This window comes from Aspergillus piperis (assembly GCF_003184755.1).
Source record: "Aspergillus piperis CBS 112811 unplaced genomic scaffold BO85scaffold_22, whole genome shotgun sequence".
Classification (NCBI taxonomy): domain Eukaryota; kingdom Fungi; phylum Ascomycota; class Eurotiomycetes; order Eurotiales; family Aspergillaceae; genus Aspergillus; species Aspergillus piperis.
Window position 1 is genome coordinate 114,585 of NW_020291612.1, and position 14,347 is coordinate 128,931.

The window sequence follows — 14,347 nt, forward strand, 5'->3', positions numbered from 1 at the left end:
AACAATCTTTCTGGTGTTCAACAGGTATTTAACTTTGCTGAATTTCCTGGGTATACAGCAGACGAATACTCTCTCTGTGCCTTGTTGGGTAGGATGATAAGGTTCACAAGGTCATGATACGAGGCCATGATCCGTTACAAGCACTCCGTGAGGGGGATGATCCAGACGAAAGCTCTTCTGCGCCGTTTCCAGGCAAAGTAATAAGTTTAGGACTCGTTGCAGACGCATGTTTCAGGGACATGTACTCTTCAACATTGAGTGAGAACTATTCATGCATTAGTGTTTGTGCCGGATGAGGTACACTAGTCGCACAGTGGGAAGCATTAAATGTAGGAAAATGTATGATTTCGAGTTGGAAGATTGCAAAGCAGCTATGGACATTTCCTCGCCCAATCCGTCCCCGTAAACTCTGTCTTGCATCATTCCAGACACCGCTACCCCTTTTTCTAAAGACACTCAGAAAACAATCTAACCGAACGCCCCCAATTTTCCTCCTGCGTCAGCCACGTCGTAATCTTCTGCAGTCCCTGCGCAATGTCACGAATCCAGTCAAGCGAGTTATTCGCCACCGCGCCAGTGAGGGAGACACAGAGATCAGTACCGTCCTTGCCGGACGCACCAGCATCGACCATCAAGCCACAAGTAGGCTGAAAGAAGATCTCTTGCCGCTGAATATGCTCGTGCAGTCGTCTCTTGTTGTCTGCCTTGAAGGTCGTCGTCCCTGTCCAGTTGAAGATCAAGTGATCAGCTACTGCAGGGTACAACTCTTTCATACGAGGCAATTCCTCAAGAATGCGCCTCCACGGTGCGTTCGCGTAACGCGTTATCAGAGCCTGCTGGGCCTGGGCGCGATAAAGTAATTGCAGTACCGTCTCGTTTGGGTCATAGGTGATCCGCTCTACGTTGCCTGTCAGTGTAGGCCCAGCAACGCGAGCCCCGTCCAGCGGGCCTTCACGCGGAAAGGAGAACGGCAGGAAGGGGAATCGCCCCCGTGCTGCTTCAACATTGAGGAGTAGCATCTCCGAGTGCTTGGTGTGGAAGATGGCTAACAGGGCGAGGGCTGTCTTGAGGACCACTGATGTCATCAGAGTCGGATGGTGCTGGTGCAGAAACATCAACGCCGGTAGCTGGAACTCGAGCAGGTACAACCCTTCCGATTGTTGTCCGGATAAGGTCCTCAGTGGGCGACTAGGTGTGGGCCATAGCGCTACTGGTCCATCCGGCACTTGCTGCATTTGCGAAAGATGATACTCAAAAGCCGGTCGGCTAGCCAGAGCATCCTCCAGCAGATAATAGCTCTCATTCCACGCTTTATATGAAGCATGCGCTCGAAGTGGCTGCCCGCTCAGCGCGAGCTCCAGATCATCTTCAAATATTTCATGGTAGGTCGCATCCATGACAGAATGGCAGACTGCAAATAGACACAATAAGTACAGATACCGCGGGGGAATTTGGCAGACGGGGAAAGCACTTACAATCTGCAACGAGGACGGCACTCTTTATCTCCTTTACGTACACCATCAATCCACAGAACAAAGGTCCTGGTAAGGCAATCCGATGCTCCCGAGGAAAATTGACCACTAATTTGTGCACGTCGGCCAATGTGGCGACTTCGCCGTAGTCCACAATGCAGCGGTCCAGAATCGATTGTGACGGGCGGACGGTCACCAGCAGAGTCTGCGGGGTCTCATCTTGCACAACAAAGGATCGCAGCATGGGATGAAGAGGCAACGTAGCCTCCAGGGCCTTGCGCAGCTCCAGGACAGAATGCCCTCTGGTGTGTATGCAGACAAAGAATTCCCAGTAGTCAATTAGTTGAGCCTGGCGCATGATGTGTTGGAAATCAGTGGCCGGGAAGACTTCTTCAACATCATCCCATGTGAGCTGATAGCGCGCAATGGCTTGTTGGACCAAGGCCTGCGTAGAAGGGAGCCGGCTGGAGTCGCCCATCAGGTGCACCATATCTTCCAACTCTGGACCTCCAACCCGAGCGTGGCCATCATTGTGAGCAGTGGGATATGGGTCCTCTGGTTGGCTATCTGCGGTTTCCAGGAGCAGGATTTGGTCCGCAATGGTTTTGGCGCTTGCCCAAGCCGCGAATGGGATATGTCTGCCGGTGAGCTTGGTCGCTCTGGAATGCACGCGCATCAAGGTGATGCTATCAACACGTTCCGAAAGCGCCGCCTGCACATCAACTTCTTCGATCGTGGCCGCTAAGACATCTGCCCAGAGCTGCACTACACGCTTGCGTATCTCCCTGGAGTTGCTAGGTGCCGATGGCACAGGAACATCGGATTGGGCAGCAGCATACTGACGCACCAGGGCCGCGAGTTTGGCCTTTTGCACCTTGCCTGAGGTCGTGCGAGGATAATTTGCAGCCCCAAGCGTTTGGATGGGAATGACTTTATCAGGAACATATGCCGCACCCATCTGCGTTAGAATCAGATGCATGATGTATTGCACTTGCGGCTGTAGAACCTCGCGATTTACGACAATAACCGGAACCTCCCCTGCCACAGCGTCTGGCAGAGGGACAGCTTGAGGATTAAGCTGATGCAATTCGGGGTCTCGGTTGAGTACCGCCTCGATGGCAGACGGCGATATGTTCTTGCCACCCCGGATGATGAGGTCTTTGTACCGACCAACAGGATAGATAAGACCGTTTGATTCGTACATAATAGCCTGATCACCAGTCTTGTACCAGTAACATCCATTTTCATCAATGTAGAATGAATCGCTCTGCACGCCGATATAACCACGAGCAGTCTGGTAGCCACTGTAGTGCACCTCTCCCGCCACACCTGGTGGCAGAGGCTCCGTACTGTTCCGAGCACAAAGACACAGTGTCGAGCCTGTCATAGGACGCCCGGCGGCCAGGAAGCCGTCGTGCGAGATACTGTCGAGGTCTTCCACTGGGCCGGTGGCGCAAAAAGCCCCCTCCGTCATACCGTATAAATTCTCGATCGCTCGCGTACCCACTCTCAATTGAAATTCCTTAGCTACAGCAGTGGACAGTGTCATTCCAGAGAAAATGACTGTGTCAATCGGAGGAAGTGGGGTCGAGCTGAGGTCCGCACTGATGAAGGCATGCACCAGCGCTGACACCATGACTATATATTTGCAGGGAACATTCCGAAGAGTATCAATCGTAGTACGTGGGTCAAAGGCCAAATAAGACGGGTAGACGAGTGTAGCCCCATGTGTCAGGGCAAACATCTGCCCCATATAGCCAAGTACATGGCTACATGGAACGAGCGACATCAGTCGGTCCCCTGGGCGGACTAAGCCCAGAGTTGACCCACTAGCTAGAGAGCTGATCCAAGCAGGAACATTCATCTCACATGGTTTGGGCAGCGATGTGGTTCCGCTAGAAAAAAAGATGGACGTCTCGCGCGACGGGGGTGCTGTTGATGGGCCCGATGAGGCTTTTCCAGATTGCATGAGCTGGTCAAAATCTGTCCATGTAGAAAGAACCGGCTGGCCATTTCCGATGATTATTTTGATCACATCCAGCTGGGGAAACAGTTGATCAAACTGGTCGGCTGCCGTTTCATCTTTGACAAGGACGGCTGCCCTGGGGCTGGGACGGTTATCGAGAACGGTTTGGACGACATGGCGAGCTTCCACCGAGTTGGACAACGTATTGGGGTGGACAGAGACATGGATGCAGCCAAGTCGGTATCCAGCCCAGGTGGTAAGGACATGCTCTAGACTGTTACCGAGGATCACAAAAAGCAGACAATCATTCGAAAGGCCCAGTGACTCCAAGGAGGCAGACAGGTGGATGATGCCTTCATACAATTTCCCAAAACTCCATTGACCATGTTCTTCCTTGGTCTTGTCTCCAAGCCCATAGAGGCCAGCTCGTTGGTGCGCGCAGATTAGTGCCAGATGGTCAGGGTGTCTTTCCACTGCCTCGACCAGTCGTTCCCAAGCTGAGCGGCTTTGATGCTCAGGGTCGCTTCTTACGACTTCGCGCATCGTAATTGTGTAACTTGAAGTTTATATCTGAAATCCGGAAATTTGACAATTTATTGCAACAATAAGAGTACTTATTACACACCTATATCATTACATTCGAGGCATATAGCTATCTGTACGGGAATTACTCCCGCACAGGTGTTTGTGACATAGTGTGACCCTGCATCACCTACCGGAATGATCCCCCCTTGCCTGGGTATAGACCAAGGCGGACCGGCAGTTCCATGAAGATCTGGACTTGCGCAACATTGTCAGGAGGATTGAGCCAGCATATGCACCTCTCCGCCCTTACTTGCATGTTTGACCGCTCCTTGCCATCAATAAAATGGCATATTTTTCTTGACCTAATGCAACTGCTTATTGAGTGGAGCAGCTCTGCAGATAATGTACCTTGTCCTGTAGTGAGGTTCCTTGGTTCTGTAGAAACCTAAATGAACAGACGAATCCTGACAAGGTCCAGCATTTTCTAGACAGGCATATGTTTACGACCAAATTCATGTTGTGTATCTACTTTGGACACCTCTTCTTTCTTACTTAATATTAAGGGCTTGGCGTCATATACCTGCGTTTATACAATTCGTCATATAGGGATAAATTCCAATAAGATTTAGTACTCGATCTAGCTGTTGGTTCAATATTTAGATTCCATATAATTAACCTTTTCTGGCTCTATTTTGATTGGGCATCTTCAGGTAGACTGAGAGTCTATTATATGATTAAAACCTAGTCCCTAGATTGCCAAGGAGGGTAGCCTTCATCTCTTCTAGGGCAAACAGTGCCTTGCTGTTGACACTTGTTCCTTGCAAATTCCAACTCCGGGCGACCGCCGTATGCCCCGGATGCCATAAAATCGGGCACCAGTCTTCTTTCAGTCAGGTTTCTGCACTTCAGATACCTCATCTCAGAAACCAATAATCACCGTCCTGTACCTTATTTCTTACTACTCCCGTTACCCATTAATTCATCAAACGTGACATATCATGGTCGTCAAGGGCTCTTGTAACTGCGGTCGCATCCGCATCACCATGGACAATCCCACACCATCTGGAGGCGGCGTGATGATTTGCTACTGCCTGAATTGTCGAAAGCAGAGTGGCGCCGGTATTCATCGCACTTGTCCTTCTTCTCGTTTACTTTCAGATTCGGAAATTGTCTAACTTGAGCATCCTCCAGCCGGCACCTATGTCGTCGTGGTGGAGAACAAAGACATGGTCTTGACCGGTAGTCCCAAGAAATTTCTCGACACCAACACTGCCTGTGGCCGGCCATTGGATCGATATTTCTGTTATACCTGTGGATGGTAAGTACACTCCATGAGGATACTATGCTTCCTATCTGGTTAACCTCTTTGCAGTCCGATCATGTACAGAAGTGAGACTGTTTTGCCTGGAAAGTCACGTCAGTTCTCCCTCTATCTCTCCCTTCCCCTGTATGAGTCTCAGCAGTAACATTAACACAAGCAGTCCTCATGTTCGGTCTCTTTGATGATATTCCCAAGCCGGTGGCAGAGGTGTGGACCAAGCGTCGGCCGGAGTGGATCCCAGCGACTTCAGAAGTTCTACAATATGTGACGGATATTCCTGACGATGTGAGCGGAGAGGAGGCCAAGAAACTGGGCTGGTGAGTTGATGGATGTTGCAGAAGCGCTGTCAACCGAGCAGCACCATAGCCTGAATCAAGTGGCTGAATGTCAATGGCACAACAGGGTTAGATCAGGATGTAGTTAATGTAAATATAAATCGGCTACTTCTCTTGCCCATTCTAGAGACTATATGTATCTAGAGAGTAGATTCTGCCCATCTTCAGCTAGTCTAGAAGGCGGTGAGAAAGTTTACAGATTTCCGGGTCACTTTTTCGGAGCTGTACAAAATGTATATCCTTCAATAGCCGCTTATATTCGCACTTTTCTCAGCGAGGTTCGCTAGGTTCTGCCGGTCTGAGCGGTAAGTTGAGCGGTCACAAATCGGCTTTTCTGCCCGACTCTGCCATGAAGGCGGTAAAAAAGTATACAGAATGCTGACTCATTTTTCCGGGGATGTATAAAATCAAATCCGTTCATATCCGCTTATATCCGCACTTTTCTCAACGAGGTCAACTAGCTTCTGCCGCTTTAGGCGGTAGGTGAAGCGGTCAGGGCCGAGTTTTCTGCCGCAGTGGTGGTCGAGAAGAGTCTCCTGTACTAATCAGTCGTCAGGTTGACTCTTCCTTAATGTGACCCGGTACCCAGCGTTGTACTCCAGATTTTCGTGCTCCAATGGGGGCACATACAAAGTTGATACATGCGGGATATGTCTGAACTACTGCCCGCTATACATCTTCGTAACAATAGTCTGAACCTCGCTGGTACTGGACTCGTACTTATGAATGAAGCCACCCCGCTATATATATTCGTCACGTGCTAAAGATATTGTTAAGTTTCTCACGGTGCATCCAAAGCTTCCCTAAAGGCTGCTTCTGTATGACGGGACAAACAGCGGGGAGGTTGTCAAAATAAAAGCTTGCATGTTTTCTCTCTATTTGTTAATTCTTCTTGTTTGCCAGTCCTGCTGCGTTTTTGAAGGCGCTCAGTTTCCAGGCAATCCAGCAGTATGCATTGAACCGACAGTGGCAAACACTTCCGTGAACAATGTTCAAGATGCCATTATATAACGAGACCCGATTACAGCTTGAAGTATTAGCGGTCCAGGCCAGTAGGCGATATTGCATCTCCGCAATCAGGGCAATTCTGTTATTGTGTTATAGGATGCGCTTGTTGAAGATCCCTTATCTAGAATCCCACGGACTTACATACACTTATTTCTAAGTAGCCATAATTCACTGTAGAAATACCCCCGGTATGTTAGTGGCCCTTACTTTAGTACTGACATGAGAAAGGAACGAATATCTATGACTGAGGAAATGGTTCAGGAGGGATGACATGTTTGAACAGTCAATCTGGCATCTTATATGGAACGTGGGGTAGCTCGGACGAATCCCGACCCACAACCCTGTTTCGGACGAAGCCGCTGCAAACAGTCACAGTCTTGGTCCGAAGTGGTCAACCTTCATTTGTCTAGTACAAGATAGAGTTCTTTTCGTCCGACGATCACGTGTGGCGTCTATAATATAAATAACTCTCTTAGAAGAAACAGATTCACCAATTGCAACCGTTTACGCAGAGTTGAATCCTAACGATAAGAATGGGAACCCCAATTACCGTGGGCGTGATAGGTGCGACAGGTAATACAGGCCGGTCTGTGGTAGACGGTCTACTTTCCTCACCGATAAAGTTTGTATGACATCTGTTTCGCAACCTCAACGTTAGATGATCTTAACTAATGAGTCTGACAGGCTGTCACATCATTTACTCGACAAGCTTCAGTAGACAGCCAAGCCAACAACACCCTCAAAGCAAAAGGTGTCCATATTGTCGGCTACGACTTGGACGGTCCTCGGCAGGTTCTAGTAGAGCAGTTAAAAAGTATCGAAGTCCTCATCTCATGTATTACCTGGGAACATTTGGAATCTCAGGTTCCATGGATTGAGGCCGCCAAAGAAGCAGGTGTGAAGCGATTCGTGCCTTCGGAATGGGTGGGACCGGCACCCAGAGGGATTATTGACATCAAAGACAAGAAGCTCGACATCCTGGGCGTAATTCAACGGGTGGGTCTACCGTACACTCTCATCGACGTTGGATGTTGGTTTCAGGTCTGGGTCCCCAAGATTCCGTCTGGTCAGTCGGACCACGCCCATTCGATTTATATCGATCACCGGATCGTTGGTCATGGTAATCAGAAGTTTGGGTTGACGGATATGGGAGATATTGGCAAATATGTCGCGCAGATTATATCGGATGAGCGGACTTTGAATAGACGTGTGTTTACGTATACCGAAGTCCTGAGTATGAATGAGATTTGGGACACAATGGCAACGGTCAGCGGGGAGACACCCCTGAAAGAGATTGTAAGTAGATGAGCTTGATCTCGGATCGCCTGATCAGATTGCCCTGTGAGCGATGCGTTAACTTGAACCAACAGGTTTCAGAATCAGAGATCAAAGAGATCATCCAACGGTGCGGCAAGAGGTGGCAGGAGAATGGGGAGAAGGTCGATATCATGGACGTTGCCAATTACAATATGGGCCAATACCGCATATCATGGTGTATTCGAGGGGACAATACCCCAGAGTATGCGGACTATCTAGGATACTTGGAGTTCTGGAAGCTGTTCCCAGACTTTCCAAAGGGCAGGTCGTTGAAGGCGTACTATCAGCAGGTCCTCACTGAGGGCTCCAAATGAGTGATTTGTCCGTTGTAGTTATCTAAAGAGATCGAAGGTTTCACATGCCCTTTCATGTCTCGACACATTTCAAGGAGGCTAAATAAGATATACGAGAATCATCAGAAATCATATAGATAGGCATCGGTAAGCTCAATAAGTCTCTGTACTCCAGCCAGAGCAGTGACTGCGCTGATTGGGTGCTGCCGGACTACACTTCCCGATTAGGAAGGCCGACGGAGTAAGTTACCCCGAGCAGGTCGTCGAAGCCCAAAAAGGGCGGAATAACCCGCCGTGCAGATCTTCTGCTTTCGGCCGGGAAAAGTGGGAATGGCTTCTTCTCAGTGGCCACTGCCAACGTGACCTGCTGTGGTCCCTATCTAGCCTGTTTTCGATTATAAATCCACTCAACTTCAACGAACGCGTCTATTCTAGAATTTTTCCCACCTTATATTCGACTGGGCTCCGGGTCTTCGCCATACACAGCTCCCAACCGCTGCCAACACCAAAAAACATGGCGTTTATATACCAATATCGGGGCTTGCGACGATACGTGAACGAGCTGGTTGATGACGCCAGTCGTGCCCAGCACGAGTCATCATCTTCCTCTGATCACGCATCGCCGCAGCCTCTTGGACATCCACCGAGTAAGATCAGAGATCCCTCTCAAATCCCTGGAATTTTGTTGAAATCGGATTGTAACGGTGAAAAGTACTATGAGGTGTCTTGGGCAACCCACGATCCCTTCAACCCGCAGCAATGGTCGCATGCCCGCCGAGTCGCCTCCACCATGTGTGTCTGCCTGATCGCCTTGGTCACCACCATGGCATCAGCCATCGATTCCGCCGTTCTGACTGAAGCTTCACGGCACTTTGGAGTTTCCCAAGTCGCCGAATCACTCGCAACTGGCCTGTACCTCATTGGCTTCGGAGTCGGTGCGCTTATTGCCAGTCCCATGTCTGAAATCGTTGGCCGATTCCCCGTCTACATTGGCGCTTTGATTATCTTCGGATCCTGGATTCTCGGTGCTGCGTTAGCTCCGAATTTCGGGTCACAGTTGGTCTTCCGCTTCCTCGCGGGACTCTGTGGTTCTGCGCCTCTGACTGTTGCGGGTGGTTCGATTTCCGACGTGTGGAGTACGCTGGAGAAAACCTTCGGGTTCCCCATCTTTGCAATCCCCGGGTTTGGCGGGCCTATCCTTGGTGAGTATGATATAGTGTATCGCGCAACATCCACCACTGCGGACCACTGGACGTAGTAGGTGTCCAGTGAAACTAACACCATCGAATCAATTAGGACCCGTTGTTGGAGCATACATCGGTTACAGTCCCCACATCAGTTGGAGGTGGGCTGAATGGATCATGCTCATTTTTGATGGTCTGGTGATAGCCATCATCTTTCTCTTCAAGCGCGAGACCTTTGCACCTCAACTCCTGTACTACAAAGCCAAGTTCTTCCGCGAAGCGACCGGAGATGCGCGGTTCAAGACAGCCGGCGAGGCCTCGGGATCGGGAAGCCTGCTGCCTGTTTTGAAGAGGAACTTCACTCGTCCTTGGCTACTTCTCATGGAGCCAATCGTGATCTTCTTCACATTTTACTTGACAGTTGTCTACATTGTCCTGTTCACGTTCCTGGATGGGTATGCACCTTTCCACTAGTTTGCATTATGATCCATGGGATCCCACTAACTCGCCTAGATATGTCTTCATCTTCGCCGATACATACGGCATCAACGAAGGCCTGGCCAACATTTGCTTTTTGGGACTTTTCATTGGGATCCTCATCAGCATGGTCCTCGTCCCTATCCTTTATCGCAAAACAGCCAAACAGTTGCGAGACGCTGGTGATGACGGCTCCGGTCGCATGATAGACAGAGAGTCGCGTCTCTTCTTCGCGCAAATCGGAGCCCCAGCCATTCCGATCGGTCTTTTCTGGATGGGATGGACTGACTATGTATGTCTCATATAGTGACCCTTCACATCAACAAACATTATAGACACAGAATACTAACAACACTAGCCTTCCATCGCTATTTGGTCTCCCTTAGCCGCCTCGATCGCCGTCGGTTTCGGTGTCATCTGTATCTTCCTCTCAGCCTACATGTATATTATCGACTCCTATCAGCAGTACGCGGCGTCTGCACTGACCTTCGTGGCACTGGTTCGGTACCTGGCTGCAGGCGGAATGACGGTGGTCGGAATCCCGATGTATTCGAATCTTGGCACTCATTGGACGCTCACTGTTCTTGGGATCATCAGTGCGGTGGCGGCGCCCATTCCCTACGTACTGACCTTCTGGGGCCCTTCTCTGCGGAAGAGGAGTAAGTGGGCCACAGCTATTTCGGCATGAGTGGATTCAACTTGTCTTCGAAGACTTCATCTATTGCTGTTCAAGCATGGGTGGTATGCCTTGAATATGGGTTCTAACTCTTCTCGCGAACATACATATTACTTTGGTGTTATAAATACGATGAGGATGAGCATGAGTGGTATGGAGATATTAGGTTGGGCAGAATGATAGAAGATAAATAGACTAGATTGGTGGTATAGAATGAATAAATTGGAAAACGCGATGTATCCAAGACCCCGACCGTAACCCGATATCAGCTGCCTAAGGCATGAAGTAGATAGCAAAGACGCCACGTCAAATCCTGTTGCGCAATCAGGTCTACATAAATAATATTGTACTAGGTATGCCAGACTTTTTACCACATGCTCAACAGAAGCAGATAAGCAGCTACAATCGAGTTTGAGAACACTTCGGCCTCGGTGCACCCACGGAGATAAAGATCGGGCGCGGGGACGGGGACGGCAAATTAGCTCGGGGACGGTCCACCGATCTACCGAGCTTCCTCGTATATAAGACTGTGATGACGCGCATCATGAGACCAGAGAGACATCGGAGCTTATTAGCTATTTTTCGCTTATTCTTGTATTCTCAGAAGGTCTGAAAAATGAGCATTCCCGATATTATTAAGTCAATCAACGCTGTCACCGCCAGTGGCGAGCTGAACAGTATAGATGAGCAGCAGCGTGCGGAGCTGTCGTCTGCATGCGATAGACTGAAGGCGATGTGCGAATCGCCGCTTGAGAAGACGTTCAAGCTTTTGTTTACGGTATGCTTTCCTGGATTGCTCTACAACTATGGATACTAATAAGAGAACAGGAACACCAAACCATGGTTCTCCGTCTAGCCATCGACCTTAAGCTCTTCGACGCAGTCATCCACCACTCATCTCAGAATGAGACCGGCAAAGTCACTGTGGCCCAGATAGCTACTGACACGAAAGCAGACCCAGTACTCGTCGGTATGAACGAATACCACCCTCAGCACACCCACCTTCTAACAAAACATGCAGCCCGAATCATGCGCTTCCTCTCTGCCATAGGAACCCTTGAACAACACACATCCGACACCTTCACACCTACTCCTCTCTCCTCATCCTACATATCAACCTCTCCACTCGCAGCAGCAATCATCCACTTGTACATGCTCCCCTCCCCCTCCCCTCCCCAACAATCTTGATACCCACTAACACCCCACAGCACGCATTTCCACTCCTTCCTCACCCACCTGCCAGACTACTTCGCCAAAAACAACTGGACCAACCCCAACTCCCTAACCAACACGCCCTTTCAATTCGCCGCCAAAACCTCCGCCCACTACTTCGACTACCTGGCCACAAAACCCTACTACCAGTCTTCCTTCAACACAGTCATGAAATCTCCCATCCGTCGAGCCGGACAACCATGGTTCAATCTGTTCCCTGTCACCGAGAAACTCCAGATGGAATCCCCGGATCCAGATTCAGTACTATTGGTAGATATCGGCGGCGGCCAAGGCCAAGACCTTCTCGCATTCCGCTCTGCGTTTCCTGATCTCTCTGGACGACTAATTCTTCAGGATCTGCCGCACGTTGTCGCTGATGCGGAGATACCTGATGGTATGATAGAGAGCCAAGGTTATGATTTCTTCACCGAGCAGCCTGTGAAGGGAGCGAGGGGGTATATGCTCCGCACTGTGTTGCACGACTGGCCTGACAATGAGGTGGTGAAGATTCTCAGTAGGGTACGGGAGGCCATGAGTGAGGAGTCGGTGTTGTTGATCGTGGAGAAGGTCATTCCGGAGACAGGCGGCGGGTTAATGGCTGCTATCGGGGATCTAAGTATGATGGTGACTTTCGCTGGCGCGGAGAGGACGGAGAGGCAATATGCGGAGTTACTTGTCAGGGCGGGGTTGAGACTGGTGAAGTCTTGGGTGGGGAGTGAGAATGAGGGGATGGAGATGGGCGTGGTGGAGGCGAGGATATAATCTTCTACTACTTAGGTTACAATGCGTCTGCATGATATTAGCTGTACGTTTTACGTTTTATTCATCTCAGGTTATATTTAGTATATTCTATACGCTTCGCTGATGCAAATATCATATGATCAACCCGTAAATCAACACCCTAGAGACGCTGAATCACTGCCCATCAATCATCTTCGACGCCCTCCTCAACGCCGGCCCATATCTGACAAACAAAAACGGCACGGGCAACAACACTGCCGCCACAGCGCCGATAATCGATATCGCCGGCCCAATCCCAAGGGCCCTGATCATCGGCTTCGCCGCTAACGGCAACCCCGCCGCCATGATACTTCTCAGGAAGGTAACAGCAGCAGTGGAACTAGCCGCATATATGCGATACACGTCGATGAGGAAATTCAAACATTGCTGGAAAATGCAATTAAACCCTGCTCCGATGCAGAATGCCGCCAGACATGGTAAGATCCAGTGGTAAGCGGGCGTAGCCGTCCACGCGAACCAGAATAATCCAAGGACGAGGACAACGCCTCCGAGCATCATGGGGGGTAAGCGGGCCTCTGGGACGGGTGCACCGTTCGCGGCTGCAGAGATGCGGTTATAGCGGAACTGGTTGTAGATGTTGACTCCGGTGGAGAGGATAACACCGATGAGGAGGGCGAGGAAGGGGAGAGCACCGACGACGGGAGACCAGCCGCGGAGTTCTTCGAATGCGATAGGGAAGACTTCAAGTGTGAGGTACATGACAGCGTAGACAAAGGCCGCGTAGAAAGCGATGCATGTGACGATAGGTTCAGTGCAGAGCATGCGCAGCGGGCGAGCGAGCTGTTTCGTGACGATAGATTGAACGGAGAGGTGCAGGTGTTCATGGGGATGCCAATATCGGCTGTCGTTGGTTGATTTGCGGAGGCTTTGCGCTTTGCGTTTCAGCAGCACAAGCGGGTAGAGTTCCGGGAGGAAAAAGAAGGCCATGAGGAAGGTCGCGAAGACCCAGATCGCGTGGATGTATGCGGTCCAGCGCCAGCCGAGTTTGGAGTTGGCCATGATGGCTGCGCCGATGATGGGACCCAGATCTGGACCGCCGTTTACGGCGATTGCGTAGATGCTCACTGCTGTGCCGCGCGTTTCTTTACTCCACATGTCGCCCAGCGCGGCGGTGACGTTGCTGATGGGCGCGGAGCCAAAGAAGCCGGCGAAGAAGCGCGTGAGGAAGATGGCTGGGGCATTGCGACTGTTCGCAGTGCCAATGTCGAAGATCGCCAGGCAGAATATGGCGGGGAGCATGCTGATACGCCGACCCCAGACTTCGGAGACGGGGGCCCAGATGATGGGGCCGAGGACGAAGCCGAGACTGGGATTGGTTAGTGGCTGATTGATTGGTTGGGAGTATTGCTACGGGGACACTCACATGTACAGGGACACATCGAGAACAGCGACTTCGCTGCTCACGCCAATATACTCGGCGATGGTGTCATCGGCAGAGGTAGTGATGCTGGAGCCCAAACTGCCGGCCAGGGCGAGCATACCCAGTTGTACTGTCACCCACCATTTGTAGCGCACTGGCCAATTTTGCGGATTTAAAGGATCATCCAGGTCCCATTTCACCTGGTATTCGGGGTCGCGCGAGGGAGACGCTTTTTCCAGGTCCGATGGCTGGTCATGGGCGGATTTGGGCCATATGCGGACCATTGTTGCATGGAGAGTGGTGTGCGAAAAATAAGAAAGATCGTCCAGGCGAGGTCGGAGACATTTATGGTGCAAATGGATTATTGCCGGCCCCGAGGCCCTCGCTGAATTCGGAATGG

At 50.6% G+C, this 14,347-nt stretch overlaps 6 protein-coding genes across 6 annotated transcripts; 4 read left to right on the forward strand and 2 right to left on the reverse strand.

Annotated features, from left to right (window-relative positions):
- Positions 1-103: 103 nt before the first annotated feature.
- On the reverse strand, positions 104-3,981 carry BO85DRAFT_491794 (acetyl-CoA synthetase-like protein; the record flags this gene model as incomplete). Its single annotated transcript, XM_025663738.1, has 3 exons — positions 104-265; positions 474-1,411; positions 1,476-3,981. 3 exons carry the CDS (start codon positions 3,979-3,981, stop codon positions 104-106), a joined length of 3,606 nt encoding a protein of 1,201 aa, XP_025511586.1.
- Positions 3,982-4,961: 980 nt separating this feature from the next.
- BO85DRAFT_523341 (GFA family protein) lies at positions 4,962-5,605 on the forward strand (the record flags this gene model as incomplete). Its single annotated transcript, XM_025665338.1, has 4 exons — positions 4,962-5,082; positions 5,155-5,281; positions 5,336-5,379; positions 5,445-5,605. The coding sequence occupies 4 exons, from the start codon at positions 4,962-4,964 to the stop codon at positions 5,603-5,605; spliced, it is 453 nt and encodes a 150-aa protein (XP_025511587.1).
- Positions 5,606-7,107: 1,502 nt separating this feature from the next.
- BO85DRAFT_523342 (isoflavone reductase family protein) lies at positions 7,108-8,258 on the forward strand (the record flags this gene model as incomplete). Its single annotated transcript, XM_025665339.1, has 3 exons — positions 7,108-7,253; positions 7,312-7,923; positions 7,998-8,258. The coding sequence occupies exons 1-3, from the start codon at positions 7,161-7,163 to the stop codon at positions 8,256-8,258; spliced, it is 966 nt and encodes a 321-aa protein (XP_025511588.1). The 5' UTR covers positions 7,108-7,160.
- Positions 8,259-8,751: 493 nt separating this feature from the next.
- On the forward strand, positions 8,752-10,586 carry BO85DRAFT_380805 (MFS transporter; the record flags this gene model as incomplete). The annotated part of the gene is made up of 4 exons (XM_025656398.1): positions 8,752-9,439; positions 9,534-9,876; positions 9,935-10,190; positions 10,257-10,586. The coding sequence occupies 4 exons, from the start codon at positions 8,752-8,754 to the stop codon at positions 10,584-10,586; spliced, it is 1,617 nt and encodes a 538-aa protein (XP_025511589.1).
- A 604-nt stretch (positions 10,587-11,190) lies between these two features.
- On the forward strand, positions 11,191-12,548 carry BO85DRAFT_428813 (sterigmatocystin 8-O-methyltransferase precursor; the record flags this gene model as incomplete). The annotated part of the gene is made up of 4 exons (XM_025658219.1): positions 11,191-11,352; positions 11,403-11,544; positions 11,596-11,722; positions 11,783-12,548. 4 exons carry the CDS (start codon positions 11,191-11,193, stop codon positions 12,546-12,548), a joined length of 1,197 nt encoding a protein of 398 aa, XP_025511590.1.
- A 70-nt stretch (positions 12,549-12,618) lies between these two features.
- Positions 12,619-14,236, reverse strand: BO85DRAFT_523345 (MFS transporter). Its single transcript, XM_025665340.1, has 2 exons — positions 13,951-14,236; positions 12,619-13,893 (listed from the first exon to the last, which is right to left on the reverse strand). The coding sequence occupies exons 1-2, from the start codon at positions 14,229-14,231 to the stop codon at positions 12,702-12,704; spliced, it is 1,473 nt and encodes a 490-aa protein (XP_025511591.1). The 5' UTR covers positions 14,232-14,236; the 3' UTR covers positions 12,619-12,701.
- Positions 14,237-14,347: the final 111 nt, after the last annotated feature.

Coding starts and splice junctions, on each gene's coding strand:
- BO85DRAFT_523345 (XM_025665340.1), bottom strand. CDS start 14,231: ATGGTCCGCATATGGCCCAAATCCGCCCATGACCAGCCATCGGACCTG. Junction 13,894..13,950: donor CTCGATGTGTCCCTGTACAT/GTGAGTGTCCCC, acceptor AACCAATCCCAG/TCTCGGCTTCGTCCTCGGCC.